This window comes from Pungitius pungitius, chromosome 13, assembly GCF_949316345.1.
Source record: "Pungitius pungitius chromosome 13, fPunPun2.1, whole genome shotgun sequence".
In the NCBI taxonomy this organism is placed as follows: domain Eukaryota; kingdom Metazoa; phylum Chordata; class Actinopteri; order Perciformes; family Gasterosteidae; genus Pungitius; species Pungitius pungitius.
In genome coordinates, this window is record NC_084912.1 from 11,131,100 (window position 1) to 11,153,129 (window position 22,030).

The 22,030-nt window shown below is 44.4% G+C and overlaps 2 protein-coding genes across 2 annotated transcripts; both read right to left on the minus strand.

Annotated features, from left to right (window-relative positions):
• Nucleotides 1-612: 612 nt before the first annotated feature.
• On the minus strand, nucleotides 613-7,962 carry LOC119214335 (stonin-1). The gene is made up of 4 exons (XM_037466051.2): nucleotides 7,725-7,962; nucleotides 2,364-4,291; nucleotides 2,033-2,235; nucleotides 613-1,947 (listed from the first exon to the last, which is right to left on the minus strand). Exons 2-4 carry the CDS (start codon nucleotides 4,210-4,212, stop codon nucleotides 1,882-1,884), a joined length of 2,118 nt encoding a protein of 705 aa, XP_037321948.2. The 5' UTR covers nucleotides 4,213-4,291; nucleotides 7,725-7,962; the 3' UTR covers nucleotides 613-1,881.
• Nucleotides 7,963-8,607: 645 nt separating this feature from the next.
• ppp1r21 (protein phosphatase 1, regulatory subunit 21) lies at nucleotides 8,608-20,541 on the minus strand. Its single transcript, XM_037465969.2, has 22 exons — nucleotides 19,818-20,541; nucleotides 18,795-18,863; nucleotides 17,824-17,970; nucleotides 17,551-17,646; nucleotides 17,267-17,431; nucleotides 17,113-17,171; nucleotides 16,712-16,806; nucleotides 16,471-16,523; nucleotides 15,656-15,805; nucleotides 15,457-15,558; nucleotides 15,273-15,361; nucleotides 14,949-15,085; nucleotides 14,519-14,611; nucleotides 13,912-14,039; nucleotides 13,214-13,363; nucleotides 12,754-12,846; nucleotides 12,142-12,396; nucleotides 11,729-11,764; nucleotides 11,506-11,622; nucleotides 10,804-10,902; nucleotides 10,569-10,697; nucleotides 8,608-9,973 (listed from the first exon to the last, which is right to left on the minus strand). The coding sequence occupies exons 1-22, from the start codon at nucleotides 19,875-19,877 to the stop codon at nucleotides 9,944-9,946; spliced, it is 2,352 nt and encodes a 783-aa protein (XP_037321866.2). The 5' UTR covers nucleotides 19,878-20,541; the 3' UTR covers nucleotides 8,608-9,943.
• Nucleotides 20,542-22,030: the final 1,489 nt, after the last annotated feature.

Genomic DNA, 22,030 nt, shown 5'->3' on the forward strand with positions numbered 1-22,030 from the left:
CATACATTTAAAATATAAACTAACTAAATGGAAGTAACCATGGTGAATTTACAGTGACAAACACTGCCCCCTATTTTCATCAGAACTGACAACTAATTGAAAAGCTTTTCTAGTAACTGGCATCATTTTAAGAGAAATGCAAAAAAGCATTTGGTCAATGGAATGCAACAGACATCTTTTTTTGATAGAAATGTGCGTTCACTTAGGGTTCAGAATCTATATTTTTGTGTGTTGAAGTGAAACAACCTAATTTATATACATCCAAAGCCCATAAAAACTGTTAAGACATGCAATTAATAACAATAAAGTGATGAGAAGGGACTCAGAGGTCCAAGGCTGAGGCTTTGTTTGATATCTCTCGTCCCTGTGAGCAGCAACAGCTCAAAAATAGCTTCCTACAAAGCCTGTCGTTCCTTGAGCAGCAGCAGCAGCAGCCTGTCATTACGCTCTGCTGGACGTCTCCGTCTCTCTCAACAAAACGGAGATGACGGGCAACACCGAGTTAAGTTGTGCCGTTTTGACACTCAGTGTGAGATTTGTTTTGCTCCTTAAGGTTTACTTACACTCTGAAGAAGCTCCAGGAGCATCAGTGAAGAATCACCACGAGACACGCAGCTTTAATACAATTTTTACTCTGATGAACATAATATCCAGCTTAAACCAGGTACCTTATACATAAAAATCATCATAAAACCCTTGCTGTTCCCTATGAAGCTTCACCAGTCTATTCACAACCCAGAGGCAGAAAAATCACATAATAAAGATTTGCTTTTCTGCTTAAATAAAATTACAATACTCCAGAACACAACCTCAATATAAAGTATGAAGTCAATTTGAGGTAAGCAACACAAGTAATGAGTTATATTCCATGTGAAATAAAGAAGAGGAAATATAATGACAAAGCATGACAGTATATTTCAAAGCTGACAAGTTTGAGATTAGCTGCTTCTAATTTGAAACTTTTTAAAGAAAGGCTCCAAAGTACGAGTCAGAGTACATTGCCATCAGTCCTGTTGGGTTGGTTTCAAACTGCAACTTCCATCTTGTTTTGTGAATGCACAGAATCTGTATTCAGCATCATCAAATACAATATTATTTGGTAGCTTTCTAATTGTCTCATGTGGCTTTAAACCTTTGATTGGAGTGTCACACTGCTGAGAATGGCTGCAAATTGGCTTTACACTGCAGTCACTTCAACCAAAATAATTGTGATTAGGGACACGTCAGACTAATGCCGACAGGGCTCAGCATGAAGAGACCCACCTGAGAATCAATGTGTTTGAGCAACTATAATCAAAGTCAATTCCACTTGGTTATTGCATATCTATTGTAACACAAAATACAAATTTGAGCATTCATAGCTAAATTAATATGTTCACAAAGTACGTGAACTTGAAACGTTGCCAGGCAACAAAAGGGCCTGACTCCATACGTCCGCTCAAAATATATTTTCACTCAAACTCTGAATATGGCTCATTACTTGCGCTGTTTATCTCATGCAGCCCATTCGGCGCACATTTATTCAGGCTGCCATTATTCTGGAGAGCAGTGCAGATGATGGAAATGTAAGCTTATATACAGTACTCATATAAACTGTAGGCGGACAGTTAATAAATCTATTAAATGTAAAGTGCAAGGCAAAAGAACCACATTATTTATTAGGTCTAGACTAATACAATCTCAGTTAAAGGGTAGAAAAATCAGTTAACCTCCATGAGAAAGGCTATGAGTTATTAGGTGATTTCCCATACCAGGTGAAACCAGAAAGTCCCTCATCACCCTGGTTTGTTCTTGTTTTTTTCTCATTCCATGATAAAGAAGATTTTGGCAAATATCTTAGACCAAATAGGGAAAATGTCCCCATCTGAGCTCCTTTGATAATCACTGCGTCATGCAGCCAGATTCCCTCTGCGACTCCGTTTCAATCCATTTCTTTTCCACCTCCACCTGTGAAACACAAACGGTAGTCAGTTGCACCACGTCGTCCCGCCAACTGACAAAGGTACGATCACACCGGCGGGGGGCTCCTCACCTGACATTGATACCGTGTCCAACTGGTCACATGCTTCTGCGGCTGGATGTCGTTCTCGGTGCCCAGGGACTTCACCCTGGTCTGTGACACAACTGCGCCCATAATTTCACATTCCATCGTGACAAACGGGTACCAGTCCCTTGGAATCTCCTGGTCAGAACCCAGCTCTAGCTTGCAGGAAAAGGAATGGGGATGATCCACGGCTGCAGAGGAGAAAACAAAAGGTTACTTGTAGTTAAGCGCGCGACGCCACTGAGCTGCGAGCACACTGATGACGAGCACAAGAAGCCACGGAGGTCGATGCGTTAAGCTGTGGCGCGTTGTGTGTTACCCGTATTCTTGGCGGGCAGTCTGTCGATCCTCCACACGACGGCTGAATACACGTTCTCATACTTGACGGTGCCGATGGTCACCTGCATGACGGGCTGAGAATCCGCAGCGCCGACGGCTCCCAAGCAGGCTTTTCTGTTCATTCGGGCCTTCAGCGACCTCTGCCGAAGCAAGGCCACGGTCTGCGTCACTTTGACCCAGTCGCCCGGCACCGGCACGCGGATCACCACGTTCTCACACAGCGGGTTCGCCTCAGACAGCCCCGCTGTGGAAAGGAAGGAGGCCGACATGTTGAGGAAGGCCTGGAGCTCCACGTAGGCCCCTTGGACCGTGACCACGGCTTTGATCGAGAAGGGAATGTCTGTGCGGCCCAAAACTGCCGTCTTGTAGCGCATGAGCTCAACCCGGCAGGCATCCGGAGGGGAGAACTTCACCAGCCGGGACCGCTGGAACTCCGGCTCGTTGACAGATTTGTGGAAATGGCAGTCTGCGATCTCCATCCAGAGCTCGCCGTCGTCCTCGGACCCGTAGCTGGGGTCGAGGCGCGTCAACCCGAGATCGTTGAGGGCGAGGAAACAATCCCCGAGTCCGTTCAGGAAAGCCAGACAGTGGATCTGGGTGAAGGCAGTGCGCTCCATGACCTCCCCAAACCTATCCAGTTGCACCCAGATACGATCCGTGATCTGCAAGGACAGCTCCTGCTCCTCGTAGTGCCGCCTCTGCTGGTGGTGCAAGGACAATTTGAAGATCTCCTCCTCCATGGAAACCACCAGGTCCTCCATGTCCCTGTGCACCGTGGAGCCAAACTTGAGCAGCTCTTCTGCCTCCGCCTCGTGACTAACCTCCAGCTTCGGGTGGTAGCGCTTCTTCTCCGTGTATGAGAAGTGCTCCACTTTGACCGAGAGCACCTTGCGTGGCTCGCCGTAGCTTTCCAGCTTAAGATCAGAGAGCCTGCACTGGGGGAGAAGCTGCAGCTCCTTGTACGGCTTGTCCAGCCCTTTCTCGTAGTACATCTGCAGCACACCTCCCGGCAGCAGGCGCAGGTAGATCGGCCCCCACTGTCGAGAGGACATGCGGTTCTTTTTTTCAGGGATCCTGAGCAAGACGGACCAGCCGTCTCTCTTCTGGCTGCGAAACAGCCCCCGAGGAACGAACTGAGACGCCCCCTCGCTGAGCACCTCACTTTTGCAACTCAGCCGCCTCTCCCGATCTTTTTTTTCCGTCTCCTGGTCCGACTGCGCCCGCAGGCCTTCCAGTTTGTGGCAAACGTAGGAGAAGGAGCTCCGGAGGTGGTCAGGCGGCGGCTCGCTGCCGTCTTTGGTCCGAATGAAGAAACGCGGTAGGCTGTTCTCAACTTCCGAGTCCGAGGAGGAGCTGTCCACATCGGCGCTGTGGCTCGATCCATCCCAGAAGGGGTTATAGTGTCCCGAGCGCTGCTGGAAGGAAGGAAAGGGGCTCGGCCCGTCTGAGGTCTGATGCAGGCAATCTGGCGCAGGCGAGGGAACCGAGGTGGTGGATGAACGCGAGAAACTCCGGAGGAAGTGGTTATTTTCCTGCGTGTTGGAGTGAAACGGGGACGCGGTGTCAGGAACGCCACTCACTGGAGTGCAAAAGGGCGTGTTACACGGTACACAGGAACTCTCCCCAAGGCTGGAGTAGCTTTGAGGGGATTCCAGGGAACTATTGAAGCTCCAGGAAGTGTCTCTGATTGGAGGAAGGACTAATTTCAGACCATTGGGGCGCGGTACCGATGCTTTGAGCCCCGGGGACTGCACGGGCTTTGGAGGTGAGGAGAGCGGCGCGCTGTCATCGTCAAACGTGACCCAGTTTGAGTGATTGGTGGAACACATGGCTGAAGAGGGCTGATGGCCAGTTTCAGATCAACAATTACTCCTTTGTTGGGTGAACTGCCCCCCTCCGAAGTCTCCTCTGCAAGAAAACAAATAGGTACCGTTAGAAAATGCCACCTAAAGTATTTTAAAAAAGGTAATTTTCTCAATGGTTACAATGTCAACACGTTACAGATGCAACACACACATGCTCTCTGCTCCCTCAAAGGCTCAGCAAGTTCTCTCAGAAAGAAGAAGAGGGGGGGGGGGGGGGGGGGGAGAGAGTGCTCCTGGGAATATGAATAAAATATATTTCCTTAAGGTACTCCATTAAAATGTAATGACAGAGTGACCCTGAAAACCGTGAGCATGTATACATAATTATATTAACACCACAATTAACTAAAGGCGAGTTTGATGAAGTCGACACAAGCCCTCCCTCCACGCGCAGAGTCAAGCTGCAGGAGAACATCTTCCTCTGTGACACAGAGCGGATTAGAGCTTTTCTTTGATCCTTCATACAGACATTTAGAGACATTAGCATTTAGATACAGCGCTGCAGCCTCTATTCTGTGTTTCCAGTATAGTTGGTAGGTGACATACATAGGCACTGCACACAACTTTTTAGTTAGTCTTCTAGACAAAACTTCGTCTGAAGGAAAGAAAAGAAATGTAAATGCACTCTACGGGTAACAATGTTTTGTTTCCATACGTTCTGACAGTTTGACACCGGGTTTGTCGGAGGATTGGGATACATAAAGGTGAGCTGTGTCCTTTGAAGGTCCCGTAGAGCAGAGGAACAAGCGCTCAGTGAATAAGGAAAAAGTTCTGGTGTTCTTGTTTTTGTATTGGTGAGCTAAAAAGTTATATAGTTTAGACATTGCATGCTTTGAAATGCAAGCATGCTTGAAATGCTTTTTCAATTCAAAGCCTGCTCTAAAATTTGTGTGAGTAAAAAGTTAGCGGTGGCGGCAAAGATTCTGCCTCATTAACCACCATGAAGTCGACTGTGAGAAGCAGGAATGAAGCTTCAGAAAGGAACCAATATAGTGGAATGTATCCTCATACCTTGATGCAGGAATTAAAAGTTAGAAACGGGAGAGCTTATTGCCAAATCAACTACGGCATTCAGGGTTAATTGGGCGCATCGACAAGTCTTCAGTCAAACCCTGGAGAACATCTTTCTAATGAGTTGGCGTTTGCAATGGCGCACAGACACTCAGCGCCTCGGCGACTCATTGAATCCCTCAGCCTCGGTTCAAAAGAGTCTGGCACTGAGAAGACGGCGGTCTCTGCAGGGGAAGGGGGGGTTGGGGGTGTTACTGACAAGTCTCTCGGGCGCATTCCCAGTCCGCAGAGTCGTCCCCGGCTCTCTAGCAGACAGTGAGATGCGGAGAAAACTACGGAGGACGCAAAATGACATTCCACACATTCCCCGGGGGGGCAAGCAGCTTTGCACACAGGAAATACCAGCCCGCTCTGTCCGTGTGAACTGACAACAAATATTATCTTAATGTCATAGTTTATCAGAATTTCCCAAAAATGAAGCTGCCTGGGAATGAAGATGTGCGTATTCTTATGGTTATTAAAAGTACAAAAGTATTTGTAAAAAACGTACAATACCGGTCTGAGCGATTACTTTTACAATGTTAACCTTACATTTTATTGTTAATATCATGACACTAGAAGGTAATACAAAGAAAAGAACAATCCTGTCTCTCTAACCAACACTACTCAGGTTTGTTGCCAGTTACATAGCCCTGCTAATCCCATGCATTAGGCCCATCTCACGTTTAGCATTACTATACTATAATGACTACCCTCGCTTACCTTGGTGAGGCAAAATAAACATGCACACTTCAGACTGTAACCTAAAATGCACAGTCACCAAATTATAATTATTGGGTCACGATATGGGGCCACGGAAAAGCATAGAAGAGGCCAGTCAGCTCTTTGATATAATATGCTATTTCTCTAAACACATACATTTAAAGTTGCAAACAGCCCAAACTGCCTAAAACGTTAATAATAGCAGGACAGATTATTACAAACCCAGAAATTCCCACCCACAAAGAGGAACAGCAACCACAAGCTGATGCTAACCAAGAAGGATATGAGAAAACATAAGCTCCCCCTTATTATTCATCCGAATACGTAGAATCTCTTAAATTGCAGCCATTGCAAAACATCGAATTTAAGATTAGTCAAAGTGTAATTCAACAAGTCCATGAGGAGTTTTTCTTATTTTTCCTTCAACTGTAATTCCTGGCTACAGTGGCAGAAAAGACAAATCCCTTGATGACAGGAAGCAGGAAACGTCGCGTGACACAATGATGACAGAGAGGAAAATGAGAATAAGGCCGTTTGAACTTGAACTTGAATCATGTGGATTATTTCACACTAAATAACCTACTGTTGTGACCACAATGACTGTGTAATCTAGCGCAGAGCTGAAAATGTGATGACCCATTTCCGGTGGCTGGCAACACAGCCGCTGTCTGCAAAGTCAGCTCCGTTCTCCCATGAAAACAAAGCCGGAGATAAAGTTTGGGTGTTGCTTTTGTCTCCGCACACCTTAAACAAAACATAATGAATGCATGCTCTGTTAGTTATGCCACATACAGGGCATTCACTTTTGAAGAGGTTCAGAAAAGCATCACTGGAAAACAAATAAGCGGGAATGAATGGAAGACTTTTGTGTCAGCTGAAGAACTCTTTTCCACTTCATGTAGTGATTCATTTTGATCTCAGACACTTTGGGATAACTATTAATAAAACTCATGGAAAATGTGCGTTTATGTTTTAGAGCTCTAAAAGCAATATTATGTTTGATACTTTTTGAAAAAGTATTTCCCTTTGCAAAGGAAAAGCTGAATTCATGAATAATAAAAGACACAACTAGCTACAGCTCTTCGTGACACCGGCTGGTAGCTTTAAGGGTGACAATTTGCTAACAAGCAAGTAGTTTGCACTGGATGTCCTCAATAAATAAAGGGTGTTGTCGTTGAAACATTGTTGTTTCAGAGTATTCTCGCATCGTGGTTTGTCTGGGATCTACATACCAAACATACCGAGGAGCAAACCCACGAGTTGACGGAAAAACGACTTTTTTTAAATGATTGTTTTAAATGTCGCCCACAACAACTCTGCCGGGAGAAAGATAACAGTAGCAGCATGTTGTCATCCACAACACACACACACACACACACACACACACACACACACACACACACACACACAGAGAGAGAGACAGGCCCCGTGTCCCGGGACACAGGGGCCCACTTCTGGGATGAATCCGGCGCCTTTGTGCGCGTGCAGACGGCGGAGGAAAAGTTGTAACGTTAACTCAAACACACACGGTCACGAACACGCGTCATTCAAGTCGGCAGCTGCGGCTGACAACACGAGTGAACATCCGCGGAGAGTGGAGCAAAACGGGTCTAAGTGCTTTTTGGCGGACGTGAACGGTCTCGGCTCTCTCAAAATAAACACATGAGCGGCGCGCGAGCAGAGGAGACAGAGGCGATACTCACAGATTCACGGCGCGGGTTCACGAGCTCAGGTCATGACTTCTGTCCAGTGGACGCGTCTGTGCTCTGCGCGTCCGCAGGGTTTTCACTCAAAATGGCAGAGTGTAAATCCTGGGAGTTGTTAACAGCGCAGCGCTTCCCCTCCCGAGTTCACGCACCCTGTCCTGCAGCGGGACACTTTGGGAATGAACGCGCAGTGCTGCGTTCATGGCGGTAGGAAATGTCGGCGCCGGGAAATGGGTGCGAATGTGCACAGGGAGTAGCCACAAGCAGTAGCGATTGAGATCTAGATTTTATGTAATTATTAAAATAGTGGGGCCAAAGGTATATATTTCCTGTCAAATTTGGTAAATTCTTACAATATATTGGTCCAAATAGGGTTTGTGTAGTACCATCCGTTTGTCCCTTTTTTGTTGACATGCTGTTTGTAAGAAAAAGATCTGTCCTGGTTGCCAAAGTACATATTTCAAGCTGGATTTTTTGGCCACTTTTCCACCACTGCACATTTTTTGCATTATGTTCTCACAATTATTGAATTGCAAACATGCCAACCACCAAATTGGTATCACATTCATCATTATTGGCCAACAGCTGTTGTTACATTTTTAAACTCTGAGTTCATGAAAGCGTCATGAATAAAAGTAAAACGACAACATGATTTTCCTTCCAAATAAAGTGACGGCATCGAACAGTAATCTATTGGTTCTCAGATATCTAGTTCGCTGGTGCTGCCTCATGTCCCAGTGGTTAGGGTGTGTTCAGGGAGGTTTTCTCTTTTAAATTACAGGCAATTTGAAATCCCAGTCTCTGACAACTCCCAGAAACGCAGCAGGAAAAGAAATAGGATCATCAATAACCAGGAGAATCCAAATACATGAAGCCTTCAAACGTTGAACAAGCTTTTCATTTATTTTTATGTGTGCTTTAGAGGTTACATTGTGAGAATACAAGTGTTAATAAATCAGTTGAGGGGTTGTTGGCAAATCTGTTATGATCAAAAGGACCTGCTCATAATAACCACTGATTCTCATTGCTTTCACTATGTGCAAAGAGGTTGTACTTTACTGTAAACTTTAACAGCAGTCTGCCATGACTCATGCATCAGGCCGTCTAAGCACCAGTTGCATTATGGGTCAAAAACTCCAATGACACTTGCCTTTTGTCTGACCTTACATGAGAAAAATTAAAACTCAGTTTTCAATTTTTTTTGTAGAAAATAATGTGTAACCTCTGAATTAATTCTTTTGTACAATAGATTTATATATATTTTCAGAAATTATACAGTACAATTATATCACGATTTGAAATTTGTATTTCACATTTACCCTTTTTGTGCATACATATTACAACACCAGGCTTCTTAGTGCACATCGACACTTTGGTGATAACGACTATTGTTACGAATTCACAGAGACAGAAACCATTTCACAAGCTCTGACTTGTCCATCCTCAGCTTCTTGTCTAGGTAAACACAGTTAAGCAGAGCTTCAAGTCAGACATTTATTCTTACCTTTCCAATCTCACAAGACTAATATTTTCCAAAATGAGGAATGAATTCAAACTTGTTACTTGTTCATTCCCGTTTTAAAGCTCTTCTTTACAGAAGCTTATGTTATATGCATGTGTTGTAAGGGCTGTTATGCTCTGTGTAGACATACAGGCTCTTGAAACCACTTGCGCAAATAATCTGAAATTTGGTTTATTTAATTATAAAATGTCAACGGGTAAATCTTAAATCATCAATCACGTGTTGTGAAGCCCCGATGAGACAACCCTGCGCACACACGCCAACATATACTCTGATAGGCAGTAGGAACACAGTTATTTTCTTTTACACGTACATTTAGAGCAGAAGTACAAACGCAGCTCAACAGGGTTTGGTCTTCAAGTCTTGACTTCAGTGAGCGTTGCCAACAGCGACTGTTCCCACCGTCCATCTTCCTCTGTCCCTTTAGGGGCAAGTTGTTTCTCTCCCACTCTGCTGAGGCCAAAAGGTCACGCAGCAGCTTCTTGTATAGTTTCAAAAAGCATTTGTTCCAAATCGTGGCGTTTTAACGATGAGAAGAAAAAGGGAGGTGGGGGGAGGGGCTTGGGGGCTTCTCCAGTCAAACATGTTCAAGCCTCCTCAAGAATTCATTGCCGCCCTGTGCTTTGGTGACCAGATCATTTTCTCAAGATGCTCTCTGTGGTGCCAAAATGGAGCCAGAGGAGAAAGGGCAGCTTTAGCGACCTTTGTTCTTTTTTGCATTTCCCTGAAAAAAAAAACATAGAAAAAAGGAGAGAACATTGAAGATCAGTTTGTGATAAGAACTAAACATGGGAATAATTTTCTAAGATCTGTAACGCGTTGATGTGCAGCCTCAAAAACGTGCTGGAGCTGGTCTCTCGCCTTCCACACAAAATGACAACCTTTGACTCACAAACGTGTTCCGTCCCGCAACCTCCCTGCACACGGCCACCTGCGAGCTCGCAAGCAGGAACTTGCTCACTGAACGCGGGCCCCTCCGCTTCTGCTGCCTCAACTTAACGACTAGTTCAGATGCTTCCAGCAGGTGCTTTTCCAATCAGGCCCGAAGGCGACCACAACACCGCTGCTGACCAACACCTCACAACTGACAGACTCTTCTTCACATTTCACTGCTAAACCTCAAGTGATCCTTCACACTCAGTGAAGCCACTAGCTCATTTTACCCCTTTTTTATTTATTGTTTATTTTTTAAATCACCACTCTACAATGAGTTTAAATTTATTTATATGGGCGGCCAAGAGCATGTCACTGCTGAAAAACAAAACAGACCATGAAGCTTGAATTGAAAGGATAAAAAGCAAGGACAGGAAAAGCTGTACCTTGCTGCCCAGTTTGAGCGTGTCGATTTCCTCTCTCTGCTTGCTCAAAGTCTCATTCATGCTGCACAGGTGGTCGCTCATCATGCTGAGCTGGTCTTCGTAGCTCCTCTTCGTCGTAGTCAGCTCGTCCTGCACGAGACACCACAGCGAACATGAGATTCTCCTGCGAGTCGGAGGGGGAAGCTGCGGGCTGTACTTGGTCAGGAGGTTCTTTGGTAATGGGTTTGCCTTTTACCTGCAGTCGTGTGATGTTTTGATTAGCCAGTCTGACCTCCTCGCTCAGGGCCTCCCGGGATTTTTCTGAAATGGCTAATCTCTTGGCCAAAGCTCGACACTAGGAAGGGGAAAAGAGAAAGGTAGCGACTGCATGTTTAGCATACTTATTATATAGTTTCCAAAGGCTGAAATTAAGGGGGCAATTTCACGGAGGAGGACCGTGCCAAAGATGTGAAAAAGTGACAGTTTAATTCCACAGACATTGACTCCAAGATCAGGTGCGTTCCTGTTGCTACGATCGAAAAAGTTGATGACTGACATCCCGGCTAATCACAACGCGACCGGGTGCCACTTAGAGTAGTTTTATCATTCAGATCAAGCATCGGTATGAATGCTAAAAATATATGGTGTCAGTTTCTCAGTCAAAAAAAAAAGGCAATACTTGATAACAGAACTTTAAAAGCATTTCCATACCACCAATGGGAAAGAAAAGAAAATAAGATCAACTCCTGTTCAGTTTCTTTGCCCTCCTCAAAATAAAGAAGCAGGGAAAATCTCACACACACACACAAGACTGATGATCACTAAATGTGTTTAGCTGTTTAGAGGAGGTTTTAGGAATTTCCGTATCTCGTCCCAGGTGACATGCAATGCTAGAGAGGCTGTGTGTGATGAAGAGGTCGTCTCTTTGCTTTGACAAGGTGGGCAGTAAGGGCCTCACCTCAGAGTGAAAATGCACCGCTTTGCTGTCGGAAATCTGGAGCTGCGTGGTGAGCTCTCCCACTCTGGCCATGTAGTGAGTCTTTATCAGCTGCTCCCGAGACTCCTCGTCTCCCATCTGCAAAACAGACACAACATCCAACCAGATAAGACTCGTCTCCCTCTGGAAAGTATACATTTCTTTGTCTAAATATGTAAATTGGACGAAGTCCGTGACAACTCACTTGGTCAACTGTCGGTGTTGTGCACAACATGCCAACCTGAAAAAAGAGAGAAAAACATGTCAGGAACTTTTGTCATATACCAGATGTTTCGATGCAAGAGGCAATGACGATAAAAGCTAAAACACAAGTTATTACGGAGAAGTATTGCGGAGGCTACAGAGTTAATTGGTCCTGGATCGTGACTGCACTGTAAACTCTTCACTGACTCAATCAAAACAACACTTTTCTTCATCACAAGCACATTTGAGTTTTATCAAGAAAAAAAAAAAAAAAAAAAACTTGCGTGGGAGCTGCAGGAAAGGAACGATAATGCTCCCTTTTGTTGTAACAAATCACACACCAGAGCCGCAGGCGGTAAAACGTCCACAGTAAGCAAAAACTAACAAGCACAGCAACCGCGACAGAGACTGTACCAGGCTGGCGCACAGCGCTGTCTCTTTCCCCGCCGCCTTGTGCTCCCTCTCTGCTTCCTCGTGGCTCTCAGAAAGCGTGCTGGCTGCAGCTGGCTGGCAGTTCGGACTTCCCCCTAAAGCTGCGGCGAGCTGCGTTTCCAGGTCCGCAATGCGCTGGTTCTCCTTTTCCAAGCGCACCTTCCCCAGCTGGGCCTCCAGGAGCCAGTGCTCCTTCTCCTGCTCCAGCCGGGCAATCTTCTCCTGGCTCTGCTGCACCTGCAGGGAGGAGAGGACAGTGGGGTGAGGCATTTCTAAAACCTTGTAAAAAAAAAAATATATGAGGTCCTGAGAATTCTGCACAACTCTTCGACGTCACGATTAATTGCTGCCGTTCTGTCAGCACAACAAGCATAATTGCATGTGGAGCCATTTTCAGATTAACCTGCATTCTATTCTATTACTGTTTCTAAGGCAACCAAACCTGGCTGCCACAAGGATTCATACATAGCCGTATTGACCACATAACACTCAGTGTCTATTTGAAAAAAATGATTGAGAAGAATATTTAAATTCATGAGCTTTAAACCAACAAAATATGGTTTCGAGTAAGACAATTTGAGCAGAGAGTCATACCTGCTGGGTGAGACCTTCTCTGCTCTCAGTGGAGCTGGTGAGAATACGACGGTTTGACAGGGCGTCTCCGTATGGAACAGACTGCGGCCTGTCCTGAAAAAAAGAACAAAACTGTCTTTATAAATAACATATTTGTAATGAACTTCTCTCATACAGCACTATACTTAAAGCTACAACGAGGAACTATTTTTTTTGTGTGGATTCTGGTCGGTCTCTGTGGCCAAAGGCGCTACCGTTTCTGATCCTTTCAGAAAGATCTCTCCTTTTGCTACAGCAAGGTGCGACGGTCCCAATATCAATCTCTGCCCGTCTCTACAGAGGTCAAAGGTGGCAGAAAATCCCAAAGCTGTTACAGCGGTCGGCATTCTAATCTCAATTGGCACAATATTCCAAAGGGGGCTTCCACTGCAAAGGCTTGGTCACACACATAAATAATCAGGCGAGTGAAGCACATACTGACCTGTTTGATAGCATGGATGTAGGCAGCTGCTTTCTTTTTGTTTGCCAGCATACTCTCTGCTTGCAAGGGGTTGAGTGCTACTGTGCAGCCCCTTGGACTGTAGCCTGGTGACGTGAAGAAGTCCAAGTTGTTGCTGAAGAAAGTGGCAATCTGCAACAACACATGACATAATGTCTCAATCACATAGATGCAGGCGGCCTACTTATTTAAAGAAAAAATATTTATGCCCACATGTCTCAATACAGATACTCGACATTCGTTTTGGCCTTGAATTGTGAATGTGTCTGAGCAACGGTACAGGCTACATAGACGATTGCTCTCGAAATGCAGCTCGCGTCACATGTCACGTGCCGGCGTGTTATTCAGCAGCACAACCCGCTGCACTGTGCTTCCCGTCAGCAGACACACCACGGCCAACGCTTCACTTGATTCACAAAGACAAATGTTTTCCCCCCCCATTGGTTCAACTGGGGAGCAGCTGTATAAACTGTGAGATCGACGGTACCTTTGAACATTTAACGGCTGCCCACCTGAGTCCGGTCATTCTGTGGTGGCAAAACGACCAATTACAGTGAAATTTCACCGATAGTTGCCATTAAGCTTTTGTGCTTTCACATCAACCAAATAGCATGTGTCTACTGAACATTCGCTGAAGGGAAAAATAAACCTGGCTGCGGCCTGCCCCCTGTTGGCCATACCTTGCCAGTGCTGCTGGTCAGAGAACCCAAAGAGCCCAGCAGGCACTCTGTAGTGGTGCAGAGCTTCTGGGTGGTGGTGGGGAGCTCCTGCTCCAAGCTGGCCTTCTGGTTATAGTGCTTGGACATCTCTAGACACAGGGGGGGGGAGAAATACAGCATTTACAGCCTTCTTCTTTAGCTTCACCAGATAGACATTACATTTGTCCGACTTTTACCGCGAGGTGTGCAAGCGATTGCATCTCATATGGTTTGCCTGTATATCTCCTCAATGTATATTTAACACCAATCACTGTCTCCACAAGTACCAAGACAAAGGTCCTCATTATGTAAATACGTTTCCACTCAGCTAATGTGTCTCTCCTCTGCCAGAGAGCACTACATTATACTTCCATTTAACATCTCAGTGTAGTAGATGGTGATTATTTGCACTTTAAAGTATAAGCTGGTGCGTATTATTATTTATGTTATGAACACTTTTGAATGACACCACCAGCAAGGTGGATATCTTCGGGAATCGTGCTGCATCCAAGTGGGTGTAAATGGCTGCAGATTTTTTTTTTTTTAAATATAATAAAAAAACAAAAACGGTGCTTGTCGTCCTGTTCACCTTTAATGGCATCGTGAAGGCTGTGTAGGCCGGCCGCCAGCTGGGTGAAGACAGCTGAGGTGCTGCTCTGTGGCACTGCATTCTGCCGAACACCTGAGACATTTGTGAAAGAAACATATCGGTTCACTTCACAGCAGGAGCACCTGTTCTTTCCATTATAATAAGCCACTATCCTCTTTTTATTCATGATTTTTTATGTCACATTTCTCATCAACTGTGATGATGGAAAAAGCATTCAGGCAGAATTATATAAAAAGGTTCAGCAGGTCTGGGTAAAGTGCACTGCTGACATGCCACAGTAAGCAAAAACCACAGAAACAGATAATCCTTTGCTCAATTGATATTCCCTTTGCGATCTACATCTATAGCTGTTTATATAACAACTATAAGAACACATGACATGTGGAATGTATTTTCAAAGTGCACCTACTGGGTAAGGCCAAAAGCTTAATGTAGCTCTGCAGCTTCTCAAAGACAGAAGTCACTCTCTCCATGTCTCTCTGCAGCTCCTGGTTTTTGGCAGTAAGGGCAGCTGTACCAAGAGGTGCGTTGCATTCTTCTTCCAGGCTGAACAGAGAGGAGAAGATCGATAACACCTTACTCTCACATTTTTACACAACCCCCTGCCACCCCCCCTCCCCCCCCCACACACACACACACACACACACACACACACACACACACACACACACACACACACACACACACACACACACACACACACACACACACACACACACACACACACACACACCTTTTCAGCTGGTAAGGAAGAATCTTTTGCAGAAAGCTGGTGTACGAGGCGAAATTATCAGCAAAGCTCTTCAGCTTGACCACAGTCTCCTTCAATTGGAGAAGATAAAAACACATGGTTGGCTGTCAGCATTATGAACAGCCCCCCCCCCCCCCAACAAAGTCCCTGTACAGAGACCACTCACCAGCACGGTCACGGTGTCCTCTGTGATGCTTTGGTGCAACTGTAGAAAGCCTTCCTCCAGGGGGCGCACATAGGCTGCATTCTCATGTAGGTACTGAGAAAACTAGGTAGAGAGAGGCCCATGTGTTTAATAGTCGTTCTGGTTGGCGTAAAGGTGTTGTGGGTGAAGCAGTCCGTATTCCTAAAGTTGGTGGCCTCACCTTCTGGTTTAGAGGGGAGATGGGCTCTATGGACGAGTCCAGGGGATATATGTGCACTCTCTGCTCTGTGTACGAGTGGAAGTTTAACAGAGCAGCCACCAGGTCCTGAATAAAGCTCAGGGCCTGACCTGCCACGTCCCGGGCTTTAAGCTGAAAACACAAAAACAATCCAACACTGCATTTGAGAACCGCCTGTGAAGAGATTCACCTGGGTCAACTGATTGACTGTGACATGTGGTATCAGATGTACTTCTTCCTAACACATCAGTGGTTCATTGATGAGTTGAATTGAATCAAAAGGAAATCAACTGCAACTATTTTGTTAACTAATTCATAATTTAAGTCATTTTTAAACAAATTTATATGTATGTGTTTTTAATGACTATTTATTTAATTGATGGTAATTTGAATGGCATTGTCTGGTAAAAAAATCTACACAAAACATAATCTACGGCGGTCACACATTGTTGAAATACAGAGTTCCAAACGGTGTCCATAAACATGGACGGTTATCAACAGCAGTCGCCTTCTATGAAGCAATACCAGATTATAGAATACTTTAATTAAGTGATAAGTATTGAGTATTCTTCAAAAGAATAATCCATCATTGCAGCCACTATCTAGCACGTTTATTACTAATGTCGGAGAATAACTGAACATTTTTGTAAGAATCCTTGAATCCAAAATTAGACTGAGAAACTGCTAAATGTATTATGCAAAGAAAGAAATGAGTACAATTCCAATAACGGCTGGGAAAAAGAAGTGCGTGTGCACTACGCACCAATTTATAAAATTGGCTTTGTCTTCTCACTCACCTGGTGCCTTCGATTGTGTGGCGGCACATTTAGGCTGTTGTAGGCAGCAAATTCTGCAGGGCAGAAGAGAAACGCAGTCAAACCAGAGCCAATCCTCAGTCTGCACCAAACTATATTAACTCAACAAATAGAGCTTAAATGGTTTAGCCTCTTGCCTCCTAGCCGGCAACATTACAGTTTGGTACATGAACTCCTAGAAAAACATAACTGTCCTCAAATGGATGAGCTCACGGATACTCACTGGTGTCATTGAAGGGCACTTTTTCCTGGATAACACTGCTGCTTTGTTTCACGTGTATATTCAGCTCCGACTGGCAGCGTCTCACCTGCTGCTGACTGCAGCACAAGAGGAACAAAGGAGTTAATCTATTTGAATAGGTTTTGAGTATTACAACTAGTCTAGACATGCATTATGTCAACTGTATACTCCAATTAATCACAACACAGTTATATGAATTTGAGAACGCTGGTATGCAATTGTCACATAGCTTTTTAACACTGATGTAGTGTTTGTTTTGCATGCATCCATGCAATCTAAAACTACACGAGGAATGTATACTATGTGCAAATCACCATTATGGTTTTCTGACAACATATTGGTGAATTAAATCATTTTCAAACAGAGAATAAAAGAGGATGTACCACTCTTCTGTTCGCATTCTGCACTCCTTAGCTTCCCTCTCCAGAGTCTGAGTTTTCACCTGTCAGAAGACAAAACAAATACACATATTATAATTAACTTAATTAAAACTTGCAAAACCATAGCATACTTCGTCCTCCTCCTCTTCATCCTCACCTCTAAACGGGCCTTGTCACTCTGCAGACGCTCAATGGTTTCCATGTATTTGGCGGTGAGGCCATCCACAACAGCCCGGTGTTGCTCGGAGTCTTTTTCCAGATCCTGTAGTCGTGTCGTCAGCTCAGCCTCCTGCTTCCTGTGGTGCTCGTCTGCTTCGTAGAACTAATGCGTGGACAGCAGAAAATACACCCATCAATGGCATGGCCCCACCACTACATTAAACAAATATACAGGACCCTGAGAGAGACAATCTAAAGTTTAAACACAACGCTGCTCCTTACTTGGATATGAAGTCGCTCATTTTCTTCTATCTTTTTCTGCAGATCCTCGTCAAAAACACTCTGAGTCTCATGCTGCGACGGAGAGTCTGCTTTGCTCTGGGGGAGGCAAAGATGAAATAGGGGATAACTAACTTAATTTTAATAGGGTTTAATGGCAATCATTAGAGTTTTAGAATTTCATAATTACTAGTTTTACATGTCATATCTATGTGAGTACACGCAGTTCCCTCGAACCAACTGATTGGCCGCTCCCTTATTTCCCCTCATGATCACCTTCCCCTTTTTGCCCTTGGCTTCACGGACAGCTAGCTCCTCTTGAAGCAGCTCCACCCTTTTGGCCAGCTGTTGGTTCCTGAAGCTGAGACTGTCCATCTCCTGCTCCTGCTTCCTTAGGCTCTGGTCCCTCTGCTTAAGCTGCTCCTGAGGAGGATAATGACAAAAGCATCAACTTGCTGTACATTCCTTCTCAGCAATCGGCACATTGAGCAAATCGCTACCTCAAAACTTCAAGGCAATTTGTGTCATGACGACATTTGACAGGGTATTTCATTTTTTCAGATAATATTTTCAGTTTTAATTTGCAACAACTAACCAAAACCTCTAATGACACTTTGTGAGTGTTTGTCCGGACCCTGGTGGAGGATCTCTGTGCCTGTAGGTTGGAGTCAATTTAGTCCTAAGCTGTGTGGCGTTGCAAAGTGCCAGCCTGAATTGTGACTCTTTTAAATATACTGCGTTCATGCTGAGTGTACTGATCAGGACACCAAGTCAAACAACCCAAAACAACAGTTGAGAAGCTTCTGGGTTCAGCTGGCCTTATATGGTCCATCTGGCAAAAAAAGAGGCAGAGCCAAAGGCTGTGGACAAGGCAGCAGCAAGGGTTTAAAAAATTTGATTGACTTTATTTTCACAATATTGAACACTGCAGAGTATATATATATTTAAAAAGGTTTGTGAGAAATAGGGCAGAAATTAGTTTGTGCAACGTCAATAAGAGTAGCAACATTGCAATAAGTACATGTAAGATTATGTGGGTTTGTTTAGCAAATGTGAAAACTTGGTTATCAACAATACTTTCATTCATTTACACGGCAAACCTGATGATGGATCTCAGTTCAAAATATGATCTGAAATTCTCAAAGCATCATCGTTGTGGCTGATTTATTAAGCCTCTATCTGGAGTAATAGTGAACACAACAGCTGTGGATCGTGTTTTGTTATTTCTGCTTTCTATGCCACTTTACCTTAAATGAGGCAGAGTTGGCCTGTTCATCCACAACTGCCTTTTTCAGAACCTGGTTCTGGGCACGGAGCTGTAAGAAAAATAAAACAGGATGAGACTTAACTTCAAAATACAATGTTACAAGTTGTCAACATTGAGAAGCAACAGAAGTTTTCATATAAATAAATAATATAATAATAAATACTCATTTATATGGGGCATCTGAACATTCATTTCTACACAGAAACTCCCTGGCACATGCTTGTGTGAGGTTTCAGATTATTCAGCCAGTTTCGCATAACACAAAATAAAAATTAAAAAAAAGAATGGCTAATGGCCTATAAAGTCAGACTTAATAAAGCATAATGGCCGTATGTGCGACAGCTACTTAGTCAGCACTTCCTCAGCAGATTATGGTGCTTGGCTAACAGGGAGATCAGAGTTGAACAGGAAACAGCACCCTGTGGTCAGCTGACACAGAAACAAATGGCACAAACATCATTAAGACACACTCAAGCTTAAACATGACACCATTATCATTATCCTGAAACATCTGATATCAAATCAGTGCACATTCAGGTATTACTCTACCATGTGCATTTCATTAAACACGGCAGTGTTGTGTCCTGTCCCAATTTCAAAGAGTCATGTTCAATTGTTTGTAGTGTATGTGAATAGAATTTTTTATAGTTTAGAATAAAAACACGCGTCAGACTAAGGAAATAGAATTTAACAGTAAAAAATAACCTCACAGAGTTGAATCAAAGGCGCTTTAAAATATTAGATCATGAATATAGGACATATTTTATCACAGCTCTGCGTGTTTTAGACTCCATTGTGAGTCGCACTCCACTGTGAGTAAATGTTTATTATATATCATTAGAGTACAGGTGCACGGCGATTAATCAAATACAATAAAGGTCGCCGATGCGTCAGAGTTCCCCCCTGGTCAGTAACTTAACACTTAATAACTAACTGTAACACATGCAACAGCGTGCACATTAAACGGGAGAACACCTGCACGTTTTCTTTCTTTTCTTTTTACCTTTGAGTACTCCTGCGCCAGCTTGCTGTATTTCGTTTGCAGGTCCGTAACGTTCGCCATTGTCGTTAATGCCGTAGACACAAACTTTTGTCAGAAGGAAAAGGGTGTCGTCACTACAGCCCGGGCTAGCTGATGGGAGAACAGTTAGCTCGCCGGAGGACGCCCTCCACCCGCCGGCTCCTTCGGACGTGGACGGTGGAGACGGGTCGCTGCGAGCCGGCCAACTCGGGCTAGCTGGTTCACATGTATCACTTAACGGGCGGATAGTTCCGTTACTTTGTGAAACTCAAGTGGAAAACATGGTCCCCGGAGGGACGCGCTTGAGTCCTGGCGAACGCTCATCTGATTTACGCTAATTTCTAAAGCCGGATGTTATTCCGACTTGACAGCGACGCGTTTTTTTTTTAAATTAGCGCTGTCAGTGGGAACAGCCTGCTAGCAAGGTAGCTTGCTAGCTAGCCGGCTAACAGCTAACTAGCTTGTAGCACAACAAATCCCGACACCGAGTAACACATGCGGGTCATATAACACGTGACAACACGTGACAGCAGCCGCTGCGTCTGCAAAATCGTTTTACTGAGAGTGTGGCTGCTGCTAAACTAATCCAACAGCCTCTGCGGACATTCATCTGAAGGCGTGCATTCGTTTTCTAAAAAGCTCCTTCGAACGGGATCCGACGCCGTCAAGCTCAGAGGTCAGAGTTCAGGAAATAGAAAAGTGGTGAGCTGTGTAAACAGTGCGCCGCCTAGCGACAGAAGGCCCAGAAGAGGAAAGGAGCTGGATGGATGGATGGAGCGATAATCAGACAGGCACACATAGAGACAGAAAGAAAACACAACGACACTCCGAAAGGCTCAGTTTTTATGTTTTTTTACACTCGAAAACTTTCGTAACGTCACTTTGAATTTAATTACATACTGATACGTGATTAAAACACTCTGCCATTACCAAATCTATAACGAGTGTGATAGATAATCTAGATACAATTATATTAACATGCTGCCCCCCTTCTGCAAATACAACATTTAAAATGAAGTGCAGTGATGTCACTGCTAAATTATTTACCCCCGACTTTGAGCATGGTGTGGGTCGCCTTAACAAAAACAAGGTCAGAAATGACAAGCTGGTTGCAGCTCTGTTAAAGACAGTCTTTCCCTTTAAAACGCACATGACCTCGTTTAGACTACAAGTGAAACGACATGTTGCTAATGCAGCCATCCCAGCTCAAATCCTGCTAGATTAATTTCACCTAATCCATTATAATCTCTTTGTATATATTTCAGCAAATATTATAAATATTTCTCATTTCTAAATAAGTTGGGGTTTTTTTAATGCATCAAACTAGCTTAAATGTTTTGTTCTATAGGAAGATTGTTTCTCTGCTGCTGTTTCACTATTCCTGATCTTGAATGCACACGGGCAAAACACAAACTCTCACACGCACACCACAGCCAGTGGCTCCAGCATTGTCTGGTTGCCTGGCAACTGTCGGCGTGGCGTGGTTGCTAGGGCCGTGTGGGAGGGGGGGGGAGGTGATGCTGCTCTGATTTCCAGCTGAATTGAGGCAGTCAGTAGGGAGAAGCCCCCCTCTTCCACTCGACACACAGGACTCTATTGAACAATAGAGCTGTGCCAATGGGCCTGGGGCTAGTCAGACAAGCCCTTGTTCAGGGTCACACAGTGTTCATCCCACAGTCCTCCATGACTAATTAACTTACAGCGAAGAGTGTCGTTAGGACATCTGATGATGCATATATCACTGGCACAACCCAGGAATTTACATTGATGCGCGGTGCATTTCTGGTAGCCTGCCATGTTGGTGCAGTACGAAGACACCGCCACTAAAGGGAAAGAGTGGACGGAGCCGCCACACGTAGTGCAGAGCACAGCTTGTGCAGTCAAAACAGTTCTTATGTGAAGGTTTTGGTGTAAACATGATTATGGGAAAACTGAAAGACCAGTCGCTGGGAGAGGTAGCTATTCAGAGAAATAGACCATGGTTAACAAGAAGTTAAATCTTGAGACCTTCACAGCAGGTGGCAATGTTGATCAAAAGATTTAGCCAGTGTAAGCTACTGATGTAAAGTGATGGAATTCTTGTTTGTGGAGAACAGTTTAAAGGGGAGAAAAAAAAGAAGGTAAATTCTTAGTTAGTAATAAAATGCTACGACCGAGCTGCGACAAGAATAAAATAAAAAATAAAAAAGACAATG